This window comes from Procambarus clarkii, chromosome 45 (genome assembly GCF_040958095.1).
Source record: "Procambarus clarkii isolate CNS0578487 chromosome 45, FALCON_Pclarkii_2.0, whole genome shotgun sequence".
Taxonomy (NCBI): domain Eukaryota; kingdom Metazoa; phylum Arthropoda; class Malacostraca; order Decapoda; family Cambaridae; genus Procambarus; species Procambarus clarkii.
This window is the reverse complement of record NC_091194.1, coordinates 9,422,991-9,446,919: the sequence shown is the minus strand read 5'-3', so window position 1 is coordinate 9,446,919 and position 23,929 is coordinate 9,422,991. Positions and strand designations below refer to the sequence as shown.

General features: G+C 46.6%; 1 protein-coding gene across 1 annotated transcript in view; it reads right to left on the bottom strand.

Moving 5' to 3' along the window:
- LOC123770043 (matrix metalloproteinase-25) overlaps positions 1-23,929 on the bottom strand; it is a 202,700-nt gene that overhangs the window by 59,176 nt on the left and 119,595 nt on the right. The window contains exons 2-3 of the mRNA XM_045761648.2: positions 14,334-14,435; positions 13,392-13,558 (exon numbers count right to left, since the gene is read on the bottom strand). Coding sequence (XP_045617604.2) covers positions 13,392-13,558; positions 14,334-14,435 — 269 coding nt within the window. The remainder of the gene's footprint in view (positions 1-13,391; positions 13,559-14,333; positions 14,436-23,929) is intronic.

The window sequence follows — 23,929 nt, the reverse complement described above, 5'->3', positions numbered from 1 at the left end:
TGGCGGGGTCACCGGAGCCGACGGTGTGGCCGCCGCTGACCACACCGGCGCCACAGCACGCTCCCCACCACGGCGGCACAACCTGTACGGCATCACATTACTAGGTAGCTGATACCCGCCCCCTCGTGCCCCGACACTCACCTAGTCACATGTCGTCACATGTCGTCACACTCCAGGTGCTGCCTGGTCGCCCACACTCACAGGTGCTGCCTGGTCACCCACACTCACAGGTGCTGCCTGGTCACCCACACTCACAGGTGCTGCCTGGTCGCCCACACTCCAGGTGCTGCCTGGTCGCCCACACTCCAGGTGCTGCCTGGTCGCCCACACTCACAGGTGAGGCAGCGACAGTCCCAGGTAAGGCGGGAACAATCCCAGGTGAGGCAGGTACAATCCCAGGTAAGGCGGGAACAATCCCAGGTGAGGCAGGCACAATCCCAGGTAAGGCAGGGACAATCCCAGGTGAGGCAGGTACAATCCCAGGTAAGGCAGCGACAACATAAAATATGTAATGTACTGGAAGAAGAAGTTAAAGAAGCCACCTCCATCCACAACTTTAATGCCAAAATCAACAAATTATTCGAACAAGGACAGTAGGCGAGGAATAAGAGCCAGACCTCACACAGGTAAGCAGTGTGTATGGACGAGGTGGTGGCGACCGCGGGAGAGAATCAGTCATAGCGAGAATCCGTCTTGGATACAAATATCCATGGAGACTCGGAATGGAAACAACAGTTGAACAGCGGAGTTGCAGAATCGGAATCGGCAGAATTGCAGAATACAGTTGTCTAACTCCCAGGTAAATAGGTACCTGGGAGTTAGACAGCTGCTACGGGCTGCTTCCTGTGGGGGGGGGGGTGTATAACAAAAAGAAAGCCTTGTCAGAGAGCCGGGCCGCGGGGACGATATGCCCCGAAATCATCTCAAGATAACCTCAAGATAACACCACCACTGCTCATCAACCAACTTCTATCATGTCTCTAACTTTGCAAATAGACTTGAGACTCCGAGATGCACGTTGGTACAATCTTATGTAATCTTACCAACCCATTATACCTTCTGAATATATTATTATTATTTTTATTATTACACAGAGAAATCACACTAACGTGATCTATCAAAGAATAATTCCACGGGAGCCATGTGGAGGGGGTTCGAACCTGATGGTACAGTGGACCAGAGCGCGTCTGGGAACACTCAGCACATAGGTTCGAAGCCCTCATGAAGGCTCCTATGGAGTTGTTCATCATTATTATTATATTATAGAGGGTCACAAGGTGTAAGAGATCAGACCCAATACTGTGGTCCAGGACCCAATACTGTGGTCCAGGACCCAATACTGTGGTCCAGGACCCAATACTGTGGTCCAGGACCCAATACTGTGGTCCAGGACGGGGCTTCAACACCCATGAGAAGTACATAACAATAAAGGTAACTGTAACAGGCCTATTGCCTCATAGATTGATGAAGATTAAGCCACCCAAGAGGTGGCACGGGCATGAATAGCCCGTAAGATTAGCGAGGCGGCTCCTATTTATAACCAGCCAATCCCACTCATATATTCTTGTGCTTCTATGTCACAGCACATTCAGCACCGCTCCTGTGCCAGGTAAGTCCGCTACGGGCTCACCATAGCCCGTGCTACTTGCCCCGCTCCTCTGCCAGGTAAGTTACGGGCTCACCATAGCCCGTGCTACTTGCCCCGCTCCTCTGCCAGGTAAGTTACGGGCTCACCATAGCCTGTGCTACTTGCCCCGCTCCTCTGCCAGGTAAGTTACGGGCTCACCATAGCCCGTGCTACTTGCCCCGCTCCTCTGCCAGGTAAGTTACGGGCTCACCATAGCCCGTGCTACTTGCCCCGCTCCTCTGCCAGGTAAGTTACGGGCTCACCATAGCCAGTGCTACTTGCCCCGCTCCTCTGCCAGGTAAGTTACGGGCTCACCATAGCCCGTGCTACTTGCCCCGCTCCTCTGCCAGGTAAGTTACGGGCTCACCATAGCCCGTGCTACTTGCCCCGCTCCTCTGCCAGGTAAGTTACGGGCTCACCATAGCCCGTGCTACTTGCCCCGCTCCTCTGCCAGGTAAGTTACGGGCTCACCATAGCCCGTGCTACTTGCCCCGCTCCTCTGCCAGGTAAGTTACGGGCTCACCATAGCCCGTGCTACTTGCCCCGCTCCTCTGCCAGGTAAGTTACGGGCTCACCATAGCCCGTGCTACTTGCCCCGCTCCTCTGCCAGGTAAGTTACGGGCTCACCATAGCCCGTGCTACTTGCCCCGCTCCTCTGTCAGGTAAGTTACGGGCTCACCATAGCCCGTGCTACTTGCACCGCTCCTCTGCCAGGTAAGTTACGGGCTCACCATAGCCCGTGCTACTTGGAACTTGTTCCGAGTAGCTGAATCTATAACAACAACAACGATAAAGTAACACGGAGCACTGTGTGTGTGTGTCAGGTTTTGACCTAGTCCGTGAACCAGGTCATTTGCTGACCTCCTACCCCCCCCCCCCCCCCCCGTGACCAGCTCCTCTGCCCTAGAACTAAACAGTTAATTCATGAGAGTTGTCAGACACTGCCATCTTAAACAATCATTCCCCAGACCCGAAAGAGGAGGAGGGACAGGGGGGGGGGTCATGGGTGAGGGGGAAGAGGGAGGAAATGAGAATCAGGGGGAAGGGTTAAAGAGGGGGGGAGGGGAAAGAGGGGAAGGAAGAAGAAGGACTTGGCGCCACATACGAGGCATCTTCTTTATATTTACCCAACCAAACTCATTCATGTATGTCTAGCCTACGCTTGAAACAATGCGATATTTAGGTAACATGATATAGCATATGGAGGCACAGGCCTAGTTGTGTCGACTTGATAGTGTTCCGAACAAGGGGATCTTTGTATGCTCGTCCCAGGAGTGCCGAGGGCCCATATATATATATATATATATATATATATATATATATATATATATATATATATATATATATATATATATACATCTTTATTTTTGTAATAATAAAGAAGGGGCACGGGAGTACTGGGGTCTGGGAATTATTTCACTGCCCAAGCCTGGCCTGAGGACAGACCTGTCTTGTGATCACTTGTAAAGGGAAGACTGTTGCTTGAAGCACCTCAAGCAACAGTCTAGTCTTGCTCCAGTGGTGGACACACCTAACACTTCACCTGGCAACATGTACCCAGCATGAAGAAACAGTCAAACTGACAAGACATTAATCCCTAACGTGACGTGCTCTCAGACGTGACGGGACTTGTCAATCACCATCACAGGAAGGCTCTTCATGTGTGTGTACCACCCCCCCTCCCCCCACCCTCACCTAGGATCAGCCCCCCTCCACCCAAGGCGCGCCCTCCAAACCCCACCCACCACACTTATACTATACTTCCCGCCCACGCTACATACTACACCCTCGACCCCTACACCACACCCTCCCCCCGAACACCACACCCTCCCCCCGAACACCACACCCTACAACTTTCTACCACACTATTCCCAGAGAAGAGTGTGGTAGGAATGCATCACTCAGCGTTAAGAGGTTTTGGTTCAGTTACAGCCCCGGCTCCTGTGCCAGGTAAGTCCACTACGGGCTCACCATAGCCCGTGCTAATTTGGAACTTTTGTTTCGAGTAGCTGAATCTACTGAATCAACACTGAGCGTTGAGAGGTTGGAGGAGCGGGTGTGAGGAGCCACGGGCGGCACACCAGGGGCCGCCCTCAAGGCGTCATGGGCGGCTCTGCTCTATAATAGGTTAAGTAATAATTGTAATTACGAAGCAATAAGATGCTTATCTTAACATACTAAGAAGGTTAGGTAAGGTCGGTGTTTTCTATGAAGCTTTTCAAGGTAAACTAAAATATTCACAATAAATTAGTATGTCACATATGCACTTATTTAATAAGTCAATATTGACTTATAGAAATTGCGAGAACGGGTTGCAACGCCTGTGATACGCGGAGCTTCAGAGCCACAAGGGACGGCATAAACCTTCAATTGGTATGAAATTCATACGTCAGACTGCTAGCAGCGGCGTCTAACAGCTTGGTTGATCAGACCACTAACCAGGAGGCCTAGGTAGAGACTGGGTTGCAAGGTCAATGATCCCTGGAACCACCTGAAGGCGGTACGGACTTATATTACCAACACTCTGGATTAAACACAATACTCACATAGTTGTTCTTGCGGGGGTTGAGCTTCGGCTCTCTGGTCCCGCCTCTCAACTGTCAATCAACTGGTGGAGAGATTCCTGAGCCTACTGGGTTCTATCATATCTACATTTGTCAGCGTTAGTAACAAGACACCTGGTGTGGTTCTCAAGCTATATCTTGCTCTAGTTAGGCCCCATTTAGATTATGCAGTTCAGTTTTGGTCGCCATATTATAGAATGGATATAAATTCACTTGAACGTGTCCAGCGTAGGATGACTAAGTTAATTCCCCAAATTAGAAATCTTTCATATGAAGAAAGATTAACAAAGCTTAAGTTGCATTCACTGGAAAGGCGAAGAGTTAGGGGTGACATGATAGAGGTTTACAAGTGGATGAATGGACATAACCGGGGGGATATTAATAGGGTATTAAAAGTATCAACACAGGACAGAACACGAAACAATGGATATAAATTGGATAAGTTTAGATTTAGGAAAGACTTGGGTAAATACTGGTTCAGTAACAGGGTTGTTGATTTGTGGAACCAATTGCCGCGTAACATTGTGGAGGTGGGGTCCCTCGATTGTTTCAAGCACGGGTTGGACAAGTATATGAGTGGGATTGGGTGGTTATAGAATAGGAGCTGCCTCGTATGGGCCAATAGGCCTTCTGCAGTTACCTTTGTTCTTATGTTCTTATGTTCTTATGTCAATTTCGCTGTTGTTGTTGTTGTTTCAGATTTAGCTACTCAGAACGAAGTGTCCATGTAGCACGGGCTATGGTGAGCCCGTGGAAGTCAATTTCGCGAGCCGCTACCATTTTCTAGTACAAGTCTTTGGCCTTGGGTGAAGTGTACGTCAAAATACGTCGTGCTATTAGGAAGACGGGTTGCTTGGGAATGGAAGGGAACTATCAGGGAAAGCGCCAAGCCATGAAGACTATATAGCACTTGGAAGGGGTCAGGATAAGGATTTGGGATGGGTTGGGGAGCAAGGAATGGTGCCCAAGCATTTGGATGGTCGGGGATTGAACGCTGACCTGAATGAAGCGAGACCGTCGCTCTACCGTCCAGCCCAAGTGGTTGGGTTGGGTTGCTTGGGAATGGAACAGCGACCATGTAAGGAGCGAGGCCGTGGCTCTACCAACCAGTCCAAGCGGACAGACACAATATAAGAGTAGGGAGATAATTTAAATATCCCTAAAGTGTCGTATACAGATATCAAAGGTTATCACAATTACCTTGTATACAGCGTGCTATCTTAAGATAACGCACTGGGGGGGGGGAGGGGGGGACTAATCTTGTTGGATTTGCAGGGGATGAGCCACAGCTCTTGAACCCGCCTCTCTCAACCTTGAGAGAGGCGGGTTCATCATCTCTCTCAAACCGAAACTGTCTCTATTTTCCGCTTGTTACAACTTGTAATAAAGTTGTTACATCTTGGCTTAACGTATTTATGACGTATTAGAACGTTGTTACAACTTGCTATATTGGTTGTTACAACTGGTTAGCAGGTGTTACAAACTTGTTCGAAACGTTGTACCAACGTCGTAGTTTCCGTCTGTGTGTTTGGCGGGGCCCAGAGCCTACTGTGTGAGCCCTTGTGTGGCAGTGCACAGTAGAAAATTGTTTTCACATATCCATACATTAAAACATTGATTGTAACCATGATATATATGTGCTTCAGCCTACAGTTTAGACCTATTGTCTTATGTATGACCCTCTGTCCTGCGTGACAGTGAATACCAGCATTATCCTCACTTTAATAAGACTATCAAAATCCTCAGATTAGGTAAAGTTGTAATTCATTTTGTCAATAAAGATGTTAACAATAATAAAGAGCCTACTGGGGTCTGTCATAGCTACATTTCAAGCTGTGTATGCAGTAGCTTAGACAACAGCCGGTCGGCCAAGCGGATAGCACGCTGGACTTGTGATCCTGTGGTCCTGGGTTCGATCCTAGGCGCCGGCGAGAAACAATGGGCAGAGTTTCTTTCACCCTATGCCCCTGTTACCTAGCAGTAAAATAGGTACCTGGGTGTTAGTCAGCTGTCACGGGCTGCTTCCTGGGGGTGGAGGCCTGGTCGAGGACCGGGCCGCGGGGACACTAAAGCCCCGAAATCATCTCAAGATAACCTCAAGACAACATGTGCAAGTAAGCTTCCTCGGACAACTCAACACACAACAAGTTGTTATTCTGCCTCAGGGTGGAATGTCGGCGATGACGTCTTCTGAGACTTGGACAATTGGCGCGGGGGAGGGGGGGGGGGGAAGGGGGGGGGGAGAGGGGTGTGAGTCAGGTTAAGGGCAGATGGTTCTGGCTTGTGGATAGAAGGGTGAGCGCGAGGACAACCGCTCTCTTGGTTAGGAGTAAACCTCGTCGAAACATGGTATACCCCTCCCCCCCTCAAGGTATACTCACATTGAACACCACTGTTCAATGCACAAAGTTGTTACACCTGTACATCTGTTCAGTCCACCGAACACTACAATGACTGGTATAAATCAGTAGAGAATAAACTTTATAAATCAGTAAAGAACAAAGTTCATAAATCAAGTAAAGCACACGAGAGGATCGTCGAGGACGCCAATGGCAGCACCCAGCAGTAATGTGTATACATACACGCGCGTACACACACACGCTAGAACCACATGAATAAATGAAACTGCAGACGGCCTATTGGCCCATACTAAGCCGCTGCTATTTATATCACCACAAACTCATACATATATGGCTAACCTACGCCTGAAACAATCCAACGACCCCACTCTGGTGTGTAAACAGTTGACACAGCTGAGGTGAGCACAAGTACTGTAGTCATATATCTATTACAGTAAGGTCTGTCTATCTCTTGTTGGCTCCGGGTAATGTCCCCCGCGGCCCGGTCTCTGACCAGGCCTCCTGGTTGGTGGTGTGGTCAACCAGGCTGTTGCACGCATCTGGTGTGCCGCTAGGGTTTTTTTCCGGGGGAGTGGGGGGGGTGTGGGGGTTCCTCCTCGGCACCACCTGACTCTCGTCTCCTCCTCCAAGCTTCCTTCTTACTGTCTAATCTTGGAGGAGCTTGGTCATCTTCAGTTACACCTCGTGATAGTCAGGGGATCTCTCCGGCGTGGCTGCTACCACCACCACCACCACTACCACTACCACCACCATCACCACCACCCCCACGACCACCACCACCAGTGGACACCGTCCTGGTGCAGTAGGGAAGGACTTTAAAACCATTACCAAAGTCGTGTTTGGTGTTAAACACACCTCTTCCTCCCTGCTCAACACTTTACACCCACTAGTAAACAGGAACCTGGATTTAGGTGGACTAATGAATCCACCAGAGCACAGTTGTTGGATAAGGCTACCTCACACCAGAGCAAGGCTCCTGCTCCTGTGCCCCACCTCAGCCCTCTGTGGGGATAGTGTGAAGTGTGAACATTGATACAGAAAATATAGGGAGAAGCGGCAAGAGGAGTGATACTGTGTGGGAGGGAGAGAGGGTGGAAGGGAGAGGAGTGGGAGAGGGGAGAGAGAGAGGTTGGGATGGAGAGGGTAGTGTCCTTGTGACTCTCAAAGAGACCCGTGACGCACAGGGTAACCCGTTCACAAAGGAAAATAATCGCACTCAACACACGCACTCGCCCGGCAACACAAATTCCTTAGCAACACACTCCACCTCTTCCACAGCAACACACTATCTTCCCCCTGGCAACATACAGCTCCTCCTCCCCCCCCCCTCTTGCAAGCAACACACTTTCTCTGCAAGACACATACATCCCTCGCAAGCCCCACGCAACACACACACACACACTTGCCAACCAACACAAAGTAAACAACTCAAACACCCAACAATAAAGACCCACCGAAGGAAGGCCCCAAATCTTACAAGCACCACAGCACAAACTGCGAAATAGAGAATGATGATAGATAAAGAAACTGAGAGAGACAACAAACACGAATCTTGCATCAGTGCTAATCTCACACACACACACACAAACACACACACACACACACACACACATACACACACACACACACACACACACACATACACACATACACACACACACACACATACACACACACACACACACACACACACACACACACACACACACACACACACACACACACACATACACACACACACACACACACACACACACACACACACACACACACACACACACACACACACATACACACACACACACACACACACACACACACACACACACACACACACACACATACACACACACACACACACACACACACACACACACACACACACACACACACACACACACACACACACACACACACACACACACACACACACACACACACACACACACACATACACACACACACACACACACACACATACACACACACACACGAACACTGACGCAGAAACCCAAGACGCAGATAAAACCTCAAAGAAAGATCGAATTCTTTCCGACACAGGAAACCCACAAAAGGTTAACCGAATTACCCTTCAAGAACGCATAAAATCTCCATAAATAAAATTCCAATAGAACCTTCCGATGACGACAGAGCTCCACCCCCACATAATGTTCCAAAGGTTCACCTTCGAGTTCACAGACCATCCATCAGCAGGCGAGGAGTCACAATAACGTGGCTGAAGTATGTTCACCAATCCACACACTAGCAAATGAAGGGACGACGACGTTTCGGTCCGTCCTGGACCATTCTCGACTTGAGAATGATCCAGGACGGACCGAAACGTCGTCGTCACCTTCATCCATCACTTAGCCAGCAACACGTTTAGCGAGGTGCGCACTGGACATGCCGCCAACCAACTCCACAAGGTGGAACTACTAACGTGCCCACTCTCAACAGAGCCGTCCAGTCACTACGCAACACAGTGCACTAAGCTAGACTCTCGCAGAGCAATGGAACTCTGCAACTTATATAGAGTCCTCTTTATAATGCTCATTATAAAGACCCTGATATAATTCGCATTAACAGCCATGGTAAAGAGAAACGAGAGTATGTATATATAAAATATATATATATATATATATATATATATATATATATATATATATATATATATATATATATATATATATATATATATATATATATATATATATATATAACTACCAATTCCTAAACACCCACGAAGAAAGACGTCCAGTAAGAACAAGCGATCATCTACCAATGATAGTGATTTCCAACGAACTCAATACAGAAGCCCTGATCTCCCATACAATTCCTGTATGGGAGTATGATATGGGTTTCGACACTGACTGGGAGGTGTTCAAAGGCAATGTGCAAGAAATCAATACCAGAGACTCTTAAGAGGCAATCAAACATTACTTATAAACACACGGATAAACACAATAGAGAGATGTACGACCCAGCCTCCCACCTCACCCCACGACGGAACTATTCATCTCAAGACAATTTTGAGAGAGCTATCACAAGCTGGCCTGAGGGCTAGCTAGCCTTCCCAGGTGATATCCTGGTCTGTGAGGCTGTTCGTCTCCGTAGCTCACACCACTACACAGCCAGGTTGATCTGGTAGCCCCAACAGAAACGTGTCCAAGTTTCAACAAAGGGAGCAACAGCTGAGTCCTCTTATGCACTTAGGATAATGGATGGCAACCCACATAAACGGTCCGTTCTGGACCGTTTATCAAGACCTCAACGGTCAGGAACCAGCTTTTGGTCCTCACCCGCCAGTACTGAACTATTTGTGCCTATGTATCAGTGACTACGGGGGATCGAGTAAGGTCTAGCTCTCCATGCCCCGTCCACTACCCGTGTTCTACCTCTTGCCGGGGCCCAAAACACTCCACCACGCATCCTTCCAACTATATTATACCTGAATTTACTATACGACCACTATATGTCTAGTGACCTCGACGGGGACAGGAAGCCGGAGTCTTGTCAGAGGTCCTCCACCCCCTGCTGCTCTTATTGCAACATCAATGATCGGGAGAATAAACATGTTTGTTTTAAGGTGGTCCCTCTTAGCCAGGGGTGACGCTGTACGGTCACCCATCCCCAGGCTGGTCTTAACCTGACACAGTCATGGATACTCCATTACTCACCTGCTTCCTCTCTTCTATAGCCTGTATACCTCCAGTATACCTTCAGTATACCTCCAGTATACCTCTAATATACCTCCAGTCTGCTCCTAAAGTTGATCTCCACACTGCCCCCTCCCTCCTCCCCACACCAAGCCATTACGACAAAATAACACTTGGAAGGGATCAGAATAAGGATTTAGGATGGGACGGGGGGAAGGAATGGTGCCCAACCACTTGGACGGTCGGGGATTGAACGCCGACCTGCATGAATCGAAACCGTCGCTCTACCGTCCAGACCAAGTGATTTGGAAGGGAGGGGGAGAGATGAAACACTGTACAGATAACGGACACAAATTCTAACCACACACAGAAAGGCGAGGTCCAAGAGCTTAATCCTGCAGGAGCAAATAGATGAGTACACACACACACGGATCAGCAATAGAACACATCCCGTTCCGGACTTTGAACTGTAATCCTTATAGTTTCTAAATTACACATTTTAATTCGTCTAAACATAACAAATTAACCAATTCTCAATTTTTTTTGTACCGTAGCTTGTTGATGGGTTTACTATGACATCGCTCTATTTATCCATTTTAGCATTGATAAATTGTTTTAACAGTTTGTTTGCAAGTGTTTAACGGGTAGTTAGTGCCGTAGTTGATTGGTGAAGGTTATGTGAAGGGTAAGGGTGGAAAACGTCATTGTTTCCCATTGTGTGTGTTTAAGATGGCTTGGTGATGTGTGGGCGGTACATCAGGCAGGTACACCTGGGTGGTACATCAGGCAGGTACACCTGGGTGGTACATCAGGCAGGTACACCTGGGTGGTACATCAGGCAGGTACACCTGGGTGGTACATCAGGCAGGTACACCTGGGTGGTACATCAGGCAGGTACACCTGGGTGGTACATCAGGCAGGTACACCTGGGTGGTACATCAGGCAGGTACACCTGGGTGGTACATCAGGCAGGTACACCTGGGTGGTACATCAGGCAGGTACACCTGGGTGGTACATCAGGCAGGTACACCTGGGTGGTACATCAGGCAGGTACACCTGGGTGGTACATCAGGCAGGTACAAGGTAGGTAGGTGTTCTCAAGGTAGGTAGCCACCTCAAGGTAGCCTCAAGGTAGCCTCAAGGTAGGTAGGTAGGTACACCTGGGTGGTGCATCAGGCAGGTACACCTGGGTGGTGCATCAGAGGCAGAACTTGGAGGTGCATGATAGGTACGCAACAGGACGTCGCCCTCAAGAAACACCTGCCACTTGGAACACAACGTCTCAGAAGGCCAGAGCTATAAAGAGCTCCTTGTCAAGCCTCGTGCAAGGCAGAGAGCGGGGCACCTCACTTCCGCTGGGTGCCAGCGGGTGCCAGGAACTGAGACAGAGATAAGATGACCCAAGTGATGTAGGAGACATTGTCCACCACCACCTGCTACATTCCCATTTCCTTGTTCTCAAGGAACTCTTGCAAGGTCATGCAGAAATACAGATATGGTTCAGAACAGATATGATTCAGATTTGCCCGAAACGATGTGTGTATTAGTGGCTTTAGGCATAGTATGTACTAGCTATATCTAGAAATCCAACATTCTATTTCTAATTCATTTTGAATGTATGTACTTTTACCTGCATAAACATTATAATTATTATAATTACAACTACACAACCATAGCCTAATTTATCTTTGTTTAAAACAAATCATCAGTATATGCAAAACACTTATTAGAAAAGAGATGTTAACTAAGAACCCATGAATCCCTAGCATACAAGTAAAGCTAAGATGGTGTTCCCTGCTGTACGTCTGGGACTCCACCTGGATTAGCGAAGTTTATGCCGAAATCAGAAAAAGAAAACCAACTCAACTTGTACTAGAGAAAACGGAATTTTACCAGAAACATAAGTAATCTATATTCGTCAGTGAACTTTAAAAACGTATTTTTTTTCAATTTTATTTTTTATTTAGACACTATACATACTCTGTTTTATATATATGAGTATGTATAGTGTATAAATCAAATATAATAAAAAAATATGTTTTAAGCACACTAGCTAATATAGATTCACTATATTATATATATATATATATATATATATATATATATATATATATATATATATATATATATATATAAATATATATACATATATATATAAATATATATATACATATATATATAAATATATATATATATTTCTGGTTGAGCGATATATCTAGATTTACAATTTATAGATTATTTATGTTTCTGGTAAAATTTCGTTTTCTCTAATACAAGTTGAGTTCGTTTTCTTTTTATGATTTCGGCATAAACTTCGCTAATCCAGGTGGAGTCCCAGACGTACCGCAGGGAACATCTCGTATCTTAGCTTTACTTGTATGCTAGGGATTTATTTAATTCTTTAATACATGTTGTTATTTTAGTTAACATGTTTTTATTTTTAGTTTAAGGTTCTTAGTTAACATCTCAGTTAACCCGCAACAATCCCGTCCCAAGTGCAAAGGTCTGACACAATATTATGAAGGGATGAACACTAAAGAGTAGTATGGAACAGCATTCAGTGGGATATCAAACGCGGCACAACATTATGTGTATCCAATCATAATATACGTCCCCCCCCCAGGCTACGTCAACGACTGGCCTTTCCCCTGGACCTCTTTACTATCAGGTGAACAGAGGCATCGGGTGTAAGGGATCGGGGCCAAATATCTCACTCTGCCCGGGAATCTAACTGCGTGACAGCAGGAGCGCCCCTCATGAGCAGTGAAGGCAAAGGGGGAACCCGCCATCTATTTTCTTTAACCATTAATTTATTACTGGTGTAAAATTCAAGAAGTTAAAAGAATATCTTCCTTTCCCTCAATAATAGAATTCCTTTAAGAAATGAATATTTGTTTTGTTTACCTTACCTTACCCGGCCTCGACGTCTTTGATCTTCGGACCAGCCTTAAGATAACCTTCAAGGTAACCTCAAGGTATCCTTCAAGGTAACTTCATCCAAAAACTAACATATTCCATATTTATACACACCTTGAAAACAATGAATTTTCAAAGGTGCCCTTCTTTACATTTGATAAAATTTCAAACGCAGAATATTGGAGAAGATTCACACACACAGAGAAGATTCAACACCATTTGTTGTGAAGGTGTGGGCACCCTGGGCGCCCTGGTTGGTGGTACTTACCCCCAGGTGATGTTGAACCTGTCCCAGCGCTTGCCCTGCTTGACGAACCTCCTGGCGCGGGTGTGGGAGTCCGAGGGCAGCACGTCCGGTAGGGAGCACCGAGGTCTCTTCATCAGTTCCTTTGTGGCTTCGTCCAGTCTCCCCGTGATAGGAATGTGGCCAAACCGCTGCGGGGTGGAAGAGAAAGAGTGGAGGAAAGGTCTTTTCCCTTTTGCTTGTACGATTCTTGAAGTAGCTTAATAATACGACTAAAATATAATTTGCACTTCCAGCGCAGCACCACTCCTACTGAGTAGTCTTTTTTTTAGTTCAGTTGATCGTTCCTATCATAGAAAACGTTCAGCTAGTAGAGTTTCAGAAAACTGTATTAACGCGCAATTTAAGGGGGTTACTTAACTATAAAGATAGAAATCGATAGGGCAACTGCGTTAGAAAAACCAACAGATTCTGCCGAACTATAGTTTCCCGGTGCATACAAGGATACAGTTACAATATTAATGAAGACAGATACATGTGTTTTTGTCATTATTATGGTTCACCTTATGATTTTCCCGTACTCGAAGACAGGAAGACTATTAAGGAAAATAGGGGTCCCCCCCCCTAGGGCTTCAAACAGCTGCCTAACTTCCAGTTAACAGAGGTACACCTGGGCGGTGCAGCAGGCAGGTGCACACACTGCCTGCCGTCTCACACCTATTTACTGCTAGGTGAACATAAACATTAGGAGAAAATTTCTTTAGGGTTGTAGGGGTTGTAGGAGAACATATTAAAGTGTTCAGTGAGAACCCACAAGGTCTTCTCTGAATACTGTTTATTTTCTTCTCCAAGGCTATGGGTCACTACAATTGCACCAGAAGTGGTACCCTCATACCTTTATAATATATAATATTATATATATGACTTACTGGGGTAGACAAAGGTGGTGGTAAAGAGATAACTGACCTGCATGGTGCGGATAGCGTCTCTGAGCTGGTCCTCGGTACGGAGGTTGCCCGTCTCCATGTCCGAGGTGGGCAGGTACCCGTACTGCATCAGGTAGTGTTGCTGCGGGAGACACAACACACATCACCTTAGTCTACTTCTCTTTTACTCTAAGAGTCTAGTCTAAGTTTGCCACGAAGGGCTAGTTTATTGGGCAGCGTCACTCATACTTACGTGAACACACTGCCATTGGAAATGTAGATGTTTACCTCTCAGAATGTTTGGTAATATGTTTATTGTTTGTGATGTGTTTATATGTATGTACTGAACGTATGAACGTTTATATGTATGTACACGATGTACTGAACGGGGTGAGAATAGCTTGAGCTACCTCATCCCTTTGTGTGTATTTTACCTCAATAAACTTATTTCAATTTCAATTTCAATTTCACTGCCATTGTTAGATATAATAACTCCATAATCTATGCCTGTCATATTTAAGTATCACCCTTCATAATACATAATATCACCTTTCTTATTATCATTAAGCACAACACTCCCCAATAGGAAGAAAACCCGCTGGGTTGTTCCTCCTGTCACTAGTACCCAGACTCAGCTGGGGCTTAAGACTGTCTCAAGTGAACAGACTGTCAAACAAGGAATATGTGGAGGCTGGTCAGAATTGCATTTCACCTTTTGTAAACGCACATTAATGACACTATGTAAAAAGACACCTCGAACACTGTTTATGTAGGACAGACGTAAATACTGTATGTGAATTTATGTATGTAGGTTAGTTTAGCATTTTTAAAAGCACTACAATCACTTTCTCTGGATAATTGTTCAATAAATCCCTGAACTATATGTTTAACAGATCTCTAACACTGTCCATAGAGGACACATGAAAATGTACATATGCTAGTTACCATTGTAAATGTGTGAGCCACGTCTGTGGTAGAAAAAAAAAGATAAAAGAATTACCTTACAACCTTCAAGTTTACGTTATCTTGCGGGTGCACAGTGAGGGACCCCTCTTAAGGATAGCACAAGTATTTCACAAATCGGGGTTTCCTAATTTAAACAATAATGGGGGTATTAATCTACTCGTATATCTGTTGTTAAAGATTCAGCTACTGGGAACAAAGTTCCAAGTAGCACGGGCTATGGTGAGCCCGTAATGGACTTACCTGGCATAGGAGCGGGGCTGTAACTGTTCTGTGTCATATATCTAACGTCTCTTAGATGGGCACAATCTGTCAGGTAGTGGTCTAGCTCGTCCTCCTAAGATCTCCCAACGTCAAGAAACAGTCGTACTAAAGTGCCCTTATCCTAACCTACCAGAGGCCGTAAAACATAAAACGCGCCAGTATGTCAATTTCGCGAGCCTCTTCTATTTTCTGATACGACAGTTTCTTGGGGCCTTTGGTAGAGTATACGTCAAAATCCGACGCTCTATTAGGAGGCCGGGTCGAGTGGTCATGGCGGTGGGTGGCCGTCACTCACAACAGATTCTGTAGCTCCACTACTCAGCTGTTGTTTCCAGCCCGAGTTTCCATGGGTATTTCCAGACGAATTATTGCTCTTGTAATCTCTCTCTCTTCCTCGGCCACCTCCCTTTCCTCCACAATGGCTGGGACTGCCAGTTGCCACCACATTGTTCCAACGTACAAGTTCACTGATTTATGTTATCCTCTCCTACGTTATCGTGGCAGGGTGCTGTTGCCTGACCTCTAACCTTGTGCAAGTGTCTTGGGTACCAAGTGTTCAATATGGTCTCCTTGAGCGCCCTCCCGCCAAACACACGGTGAAGCTACCACGTTGCTACAACGTTCCAACAACTTGTAACACCTTCTAACAAGTACTAACACGTATCTAGCAAGTTGTAACAACTTTCTAACACGCCATATAAACTTCCTAACAAGATGTAACAGCTGTGTAACAAGGTGTAACAATAGGCACCGTAACGTTGTGTGTTTGCAAGGTATATACTGATATACTGGCTGCAACACAAGGTATATGCAGATATACTGGCTGCAACACAAGGTATATGCAGATATACTGGTTGCAACAGCCAGTATATCTGCAGGCGAGGAGTCACAATAACGTGGCTGAAGTATGTTGACCAGACCACACACTAGAAGGTGTAGGAACGACGACGTTTCGGTCCGTCCTGGACCATTCTCAAGTCGAATGAGAATCGTCCAAGACGGACCGAAACGTCGTCGTCGTCCCTTCACCTTCTAGTGTGTGGTCTGATCAACAGTCAGTATATCTGTTCATTCATTTCCACAGATTCCAACATAGACGGGAACCCGCAGGAACCTCCACACTCTTCCTTGATTGGTTAGTATTTTTCACGGCTTTCTTGAGTCCAGCGACAGTCTCTCAGGTGTCTGCCTGCGTGTTACTACCAAGTCTTCCAATTGCGGCCAAGTGAGCACTTCCAAGTGCTCCCAAAGTCTTCCAAGTGCTTCCAAGTGCTCCCAAAGTCTTCCAAGTGCGGCCAAGTGAGCACTTCCAAGTGCTTCCAAGTGCGGCCAAGTGAGCACTTCCAAGTGCTTCCAAGTGCGGCCAAATGAGCACTTCCAAGTGCTCCCAAAGTCTTCCAAGTGCTCCCAAGTCATCTAAGTGCTTCCAAGTGCGGCTTTCGAATGTGTGGGAGATCAGTGTTCCTTTCGTACGTCTTACTATGTACCTTAATACCACAATGATGGCGACGAACTGTGCTTGTGTTGAGGAAGCAGAGTTCTCAGCACGCGGGAGACTTGATGCCGTGGCAGTGGTGCCGTAGAGGTTAGGGATTATTCTTCCGAATTGCATCATTATGGCATTAACTGTACATTTTTTGTTAATGATTCGCTAATCCATTTGTTAATTAGTGGTGAGCGTGGTGCAGGTAAAAGTAATTACGGCCAGAGGCGTGGCAGTGTGTGTGCCTCTCATCAATCTCTCTATTTATATCCTCCATTTTGCCCACGTGTCATCAATCGGCCCAGCTGTCAATCTGTTATCAATCTGCATATTTATCTTTCCTGTCAACCTGTCTGTTGTTTTGTCAGTTTATCAGCCTGCCAACCTGTCTACCATTCTGCCAAACTGTCAGCAGTATATCTGTCTAACAAATTATAATTTGTATACATTTATCTGTCCTATTGTTCAAGATTGCGTGTTGTTGTTGTTGTTGTTGTTGTTGTTGTTGTTGTTGTTGTTGTGGGTGCTTGTGAGGCCGGGTATATTATAGTCGTTGACCTCGACCATGTCTCCTTGTAGACCATTGCTGGTGACTCTTCCCTGTGTGTGTGTGTGTGTGTGTGTGTGTGTGTGTGTGTGTGTGTGTGTGTGTATTCACCTAGTTGTACTCACCTAGTTGTGTTTGCGAGGGTTGAGCTCTGGCTCTTTGGTCCCGCCTCTCAACCGTCAATCAACAGGTGTATTTCTGAGCCTATTGGGCTCTGTCATATCTACTCTATCGCTCTACTCTAGGGCTCTATCGTGTGTGTTTTGTGTGTGTGTGTGTGTGTGTGTGTGTGTGTGTGTGTGTGTGTGTGTGTGTGTGTGTGTGTGTGTGTGTGTGTGTGTCCGTCCGTCCGTCCGTCCGTCCGTCCCCTACAGACACCATAAGCGACAGACATTAAAAGCCCCAATTAACTCAAGAGGGTCCAAACGCCACAATTATGATCCGGGACAACCACACTGGCGCCGTCTGCCTCAAGTGTGTGAATGAATGATACTAACTACCGAGCCAGTTAAGTCTTAACGAGTCAACAGTTACGCCTGGAAGACTCAACAGTTGCGTCTTCAAGACTCCAAACAGCTGTGTCCTGAAGATTCAACAGTAACCTGTAAACGGTCAACAGATTACAGATTACAGTACTGCCGCCGCCTGAAGTGTAATGGCCTGCAGTAATATTTTGAGATATATACAAGAGTTGTTACATTCTTGTACAGCCACTAGTACGCGTAGCAGGGCAGGTCCCTGGAATACGATCCCCTGCCGCGAAGAATCGTTGTTACAACCAAGTACACATTTTACTGTTGAGTTAAACAGAGGCTACAGTTAAGGATTTGCGCCCAGTAAATCCTCCCCGGCCAGGATACGAACCCATGACAAAGCGCTCGCGGAACGCCAGGCGAGTGTCTTACCACTACACCACGGAGACTGATATCTCACAAGAGCTTCCCCATACCTATGAAAAAAGACAAGAAGTCAGTGACAAATGTTGCGCCACACTGCTCAGTTTCCCGCACTTTTAGAACCAAGAATTGTCCTTCATGGACCACTCAAGATTAAAGAGACTGTGATCTAGTGTTCGAGCTGTAACACCGTAAAGGTGTTTGGTTTAGTTTTATTTAAAAATATATATAGTTCATGAGTCGACGAGAAGGTAGTCGAGGATAACTCTATAGTTGTTAAGCTGTTATGATAAAAAAGAACACGAATCAAGTCGATCCAAGAACCCTGGAGCCGCCTTAACCAGTCCCTGTAACTCCTCTACAATACGTGAGGTCCCCCCCGTGCCCACAGGGGCACCAGTACACGGCCCCCCTGCCCACAGGGACACCAATACACGCCCCCCTGCCCACAGGGGCACCAATAACCCCCCTCCCCCCCTTCACCAGGGGAACCCACACTCCCCCGACCTCCACAATTAAAGAAAACGGCTCTCACACCATCTTTCAATCATAGAAAATGAGAACCGCTGCTCCAGCAGGCCCTTACAAACACGATACTCGTAATGTCCACGATACTATCTGGACCTCTAGTACATCTGGCGGTTAGGTCGAGAATCCAAAAGGAGAGTAGTGCCACATAGGCCCCTGTGTCACCAGGCGTTATCCCGCTTCATCGTCAACTAAAGGAGAAGTCAGGCACAAGAGAGAGCTATCCCCCTTGTGGTCACTAAGATCCACATTCCCGAGTCTGTTAGCCGCATTTATAACCCGTAACGCGCTCTTGGTTTGGGTACAGTTTGTGTCTGTACGTCCCGCCTCAGCTATAATGAGTCGCAATGACAATAAAATGATGATTACTGTTGATAGTGATAATGATAATGATGATAGTGATGATGATAATGATGAGGTTCTCTGTTTCATCATCATCACAACGCCGTACAATGCATTAAGAGGACTCCGTCAAGTGAAGAAAAGGAAGAATGGATCGCGTCTAATTTGTGATAGTTCCGGGAACAAATGTCCCCGCGGCCCGGTCTCTGAACAGGCCGTCTGGTTGGTGGTCTGAACAACCAGGCTGATAGCCGCTGATACTCGCTATCTGACGTAAGTCACAGCCTGGTTGATCAGGTATATCTTTGCAAAGGGTTTATCAAGTCCTCTTTTGAACACCGCGAGAGGTCGAGCAGTTATAGATAGAGGGACAGAGCTGAGAGAGGTCGACCAGTTATGTATAGAGGGAGAGAGTTGAGAGAGGTCGACCAGCTATGTATGGGAGAGAGTTATGTATAGAGGTCGACCAGTTATGTATAGAGGGAGAGAGTTATGTATAGAGGTCGACCAGTTATGTATAAAGGTCGAGCAGTTATGTATAGAGGGAGAGTGTTGAAAAGTCAAAACTACTGTAGCTTTACGACACATTAAAGGCGCCAACACACAAGCTTCGGCTCACGTTTGACAGTTCTCAATAAAACACAAAAATAAGAAACACTGTTACATGAGCCTGACAATTAGTAAGAAGTAAAAAAGAAGATAAAACTGAAATAAATAAGATAACACCTAGCAGGAGAAGATAGCCGTCACAGCCGAGGAAAAGTCTCTTGATTAATGATCCCTTCAAGGCAATGTTTACGGATGATATCAAATTAATGACAAGAGTCTTGATAAGTTTAGAATCGGAAAAGACCTGGGTAAATACTAGTTAAAAAATACAGGGGGTGTTGATTTTGTAGGGGTAATTACCGAGTAACATAATAGCCGTGCGATCCCTGGATGGTTTCAAGCGTAGGTTAGACATTTATATGAATATATAAATTGGAGCTGCCAATAGGTCCTCAGTAATTTCGACTTCTTTATTGTACGTGCAGTTTGTACAAAGATTTTCTTTGGAGGGGCCTCGTAGCCTGGTGGATAGCGCGCAGGACTCGTAATTCTGTGGCGCGGGTTCAATTCCCGCACGAGGCAGAAACAAATGGGCAAAGTTTCTTTCACCCTGAATGCCCCTGTTACCTAGCAGTAAATAGGTACCTGGGAGTTAGTCAGCTGTCACGGGCTGCTTCCTGGGGGTGGAGGCCTGGTCGAGGACCGGGCCGCGGGGACACTAAAAGCCCCGAAATCATCTCAAGATAACCTCAAGATAACCTCCTCTTATTTCCTCCAATATTCAAATTTCTAAGTTTATATATCATATTAACTAGAATATATGTATCCATGCATTAGATACAATATTGGAAAAGAAAAATAGTCAGTGTTTTGCGGGACCAAAGACCGGAAGATCAACAGGTGGAACGTCACATAATTTTGGGTCCTTATCGTACCCGTGGCAGCGCGCGACATGATCAGCTGACACAATGTAAACAAGTCCCTGAACTACGGTGGCTGAGATAACACGAGCTGAAATTCCCATACATGATCCCTCCTTCCCTAGTGTGTGGGGGGGGGGGGCACGTGGGTGGTGTGGGTGTGGGAAGTGGGTGATGTGGGCGTGCGTGGGCGTGGGTAGACGTGGGCGTGGGTAGACGTGGGCGTGGGTAGACGTGGGCGTGGGTAGAGGAGGCGTCTGTGGTGCCACCTTGGGGTGAACGCGACTAACCGTACTGATCTACTAGTCATCGTCCTCACCAATCACCAGGCATCTAGTCCTCACCAATCACCAGGCATCTAGTCCTCACCAATCACCAGGCATCTAGTCCTCACCAATCACCAGGCATCTAGTCCTCACCAATCACCAGGCATCTAGTCCTCACCAATCACCAGGCATCTAGTCCTCACCAATCACCAGGCATCTAGTCCTCACCAATCACCAGGCATCTAGTCCTCACCAATCACCAGGCATCTAGTCCTCACCAATCACCAGGCATCTAGTCCTCACCAATCACCAGGCATCTAGTCCTCACCAATCACCAGGCATCTAGTCCTCACCAATCACCAGGCATCTAGTCCTCACCAATCACCAGGCATCTAGTCCTCACCAATCACCAGGCATCTAGTCCTCACCAATCACCAGGCATCTAGTCCTCACCAATCACCAGGCATCTAGTCCTCACCAATCACCAGGCATCTAGTCCTCACCAATCACTAGGCCTCTAGTCCTCATTAACAATGGCAAAATGCTCATTAATCCAGCCCCCCTCCCCCCTCCCTGCCCTAATGACCCACAACTGATTACATTCCCACATTTATCGAACAATTTGGCTCGTGTGACACATGAGACAATTTAAAAAAAACACGTACTGGACTGTATCCCGGACTAAAGATGGTTGTATGTACGTGGAGGAGTGGGCGATGACTCCCTGCAACCCGGGTATGTTCATTCCATGCAGCGACCGACCCCAAAGACACATTCATCAATTTTAACATGCTGGTCATTGAAAATGGGAACTTTCTCACATATAAATATTATTATATGTTAGCCTACTGTGCATAATGAAGCATAGGAAGGTTCTGCTGGCAATTATTTGTATTTGCAGTACGTGGGTGAAGCACTTATTGTGTTGTGATTCGAACAGCTAGGTTGTCACGGAAGCAATGTTCGAAAAAAATGTTCTAACGTCATCAGTTGTGAGTCGTGTGTAAAACACTTCCATTCATAAACAGGGGGTTTGGCGGCTGGATTAACGAGCTTGTTATATGGTCGAACCAGGACGTTCTCAGGGTAAATGGAGTCTAATGACCTGCCAGCTGCCCTGGTTAAACACCTGGATATTTATCTAGATATTTGTGATAGTCTGAAGGCATATTATGGTTCCAATAATAGTCTACTTGTAAACTGGCAAGTGAACCTTTCTCCTAAACAGAGAATCTTCACAAGTTATAACTTTATTGTATTATAAAGTGTTGGTTTAAAATATAAAAAGTCTGTGCTTAACAGTTCGAACAAAGGTTCACTCATTTTCATATATACGAATCACCAGTTTTGCTGTTAATGTACTGACTCCCGACCCATGTTTATCAATCATATCTACTCTATATATATCTATCTCTAGTACACACACACATCCCCAGGATGCAGCCTCTATAGCAGCTAACTCCCAGGTACCTATTTACTGCTAGGTGAACAGTGGCATCAGGTGAACAGTGGCATCAGGTGAAAAAGTGTGTGTGTGTGTGTGTGTGTGTGTGTGTGTGTGTGTGTGTGTGTGTGTGTGTGTGTGTGTGTGTGGAGAGAGAGAGAGAGAGAGAGAGAGCAACAGTGCACATGCGGTGCCGCGAGGCAGGTGGGGCGGGCGGACACACACACGCAGCTCCTTTCTACTTAAATAATATATTATGACAGACCCGCCCATCGTTCTCACCCCCCTCCACCACACCCACACCCACCCCACACCCTCCACCACACCCACACCCCACACCCTCAACACCACACCCTTCACCCTCTACTCCTTGCTTCTGCCTATCGACTGCATATACATAAGCTCCAGAATCAATTAGTCAGACGGGAGACATCTCCCGTCACGCAGGGTGCAGTCGCACCTCCACAGATCTCCAGTATCATCTATTAATACTGGAAATGGCTCAAAAGGGCCACCACTTATGGGCTATTCATGCCCATGCCACCTTTTGGGTGGCTTAATCTTCATCATCATCATCAATCAATTAGTCCATCATTATTTCCCCGTCTGAAACTGTGTCAAGAGAGAAGCTGCTCGCACCAAACATATGTACACACATCTTGGGTCCCACTAAGCAGGTTACCGGGAAAAGATCAATACGTCGGCATTGTCTGGTAAGACACATACAAGTTTAGTCACAATAAAGGTATTTAGGACAACCTGCAGGTCTGACGCCCCGAACTCTGCAGGAATACCTGGTGGTTGGTCAGTAAGCTAGGATTAATTACTGTCGCCTCCTCTGAGAGAGAGAGGGAGAGAGAGAGAGAGAGGGGGAGGGAGAGAGAGAGAGAGAGAGAGAGAGAGAGAGAGAGAGAGAGAGAGAGAGAGAGAGAGAGAGAGAGAGAGAGAGAGAGAGAGAGGGAGAGAGAGAGAGAGACAGAGAGAGAGAGAGAGAGAGAGAGAGAGAGAGAGAGAGAGAGAGAGAGAGAGAGAGAGAATGGAGGCATGAAGAGACTTAACACGGAAATTTAAAGTGGCAAGGAAGGAGATAGAGAAGGAAATGAGGAGAAACTGTCGTACCAGGATGATTCACCCTTCCATCAAACTCTTTCCTCTCCTCCCCCTCCTCCTCCTCCTCCTCCATTCTCCCTCTCCCTCTCTCCCTTCCTCCCCTCCCTTCTACATTTCTCCCATGATCGTAATGACTGTAATATTAACCACAGCACGAGCTGTGTTGGTCTAGGTGAGGGGAGAGTAGAGAGGGAGGGAGTGAGGAGCTGAGGGGAGAGTAGAGGGAGAGAGAGAGGGGCGGAGGGGAGAGTAGAGAGGGAGGGAGTGAGGAGCTGAGGGGAGAGTAGAGAGGGAGTGAGTGAGGAGCTGAGGGGAGAGTAGAGG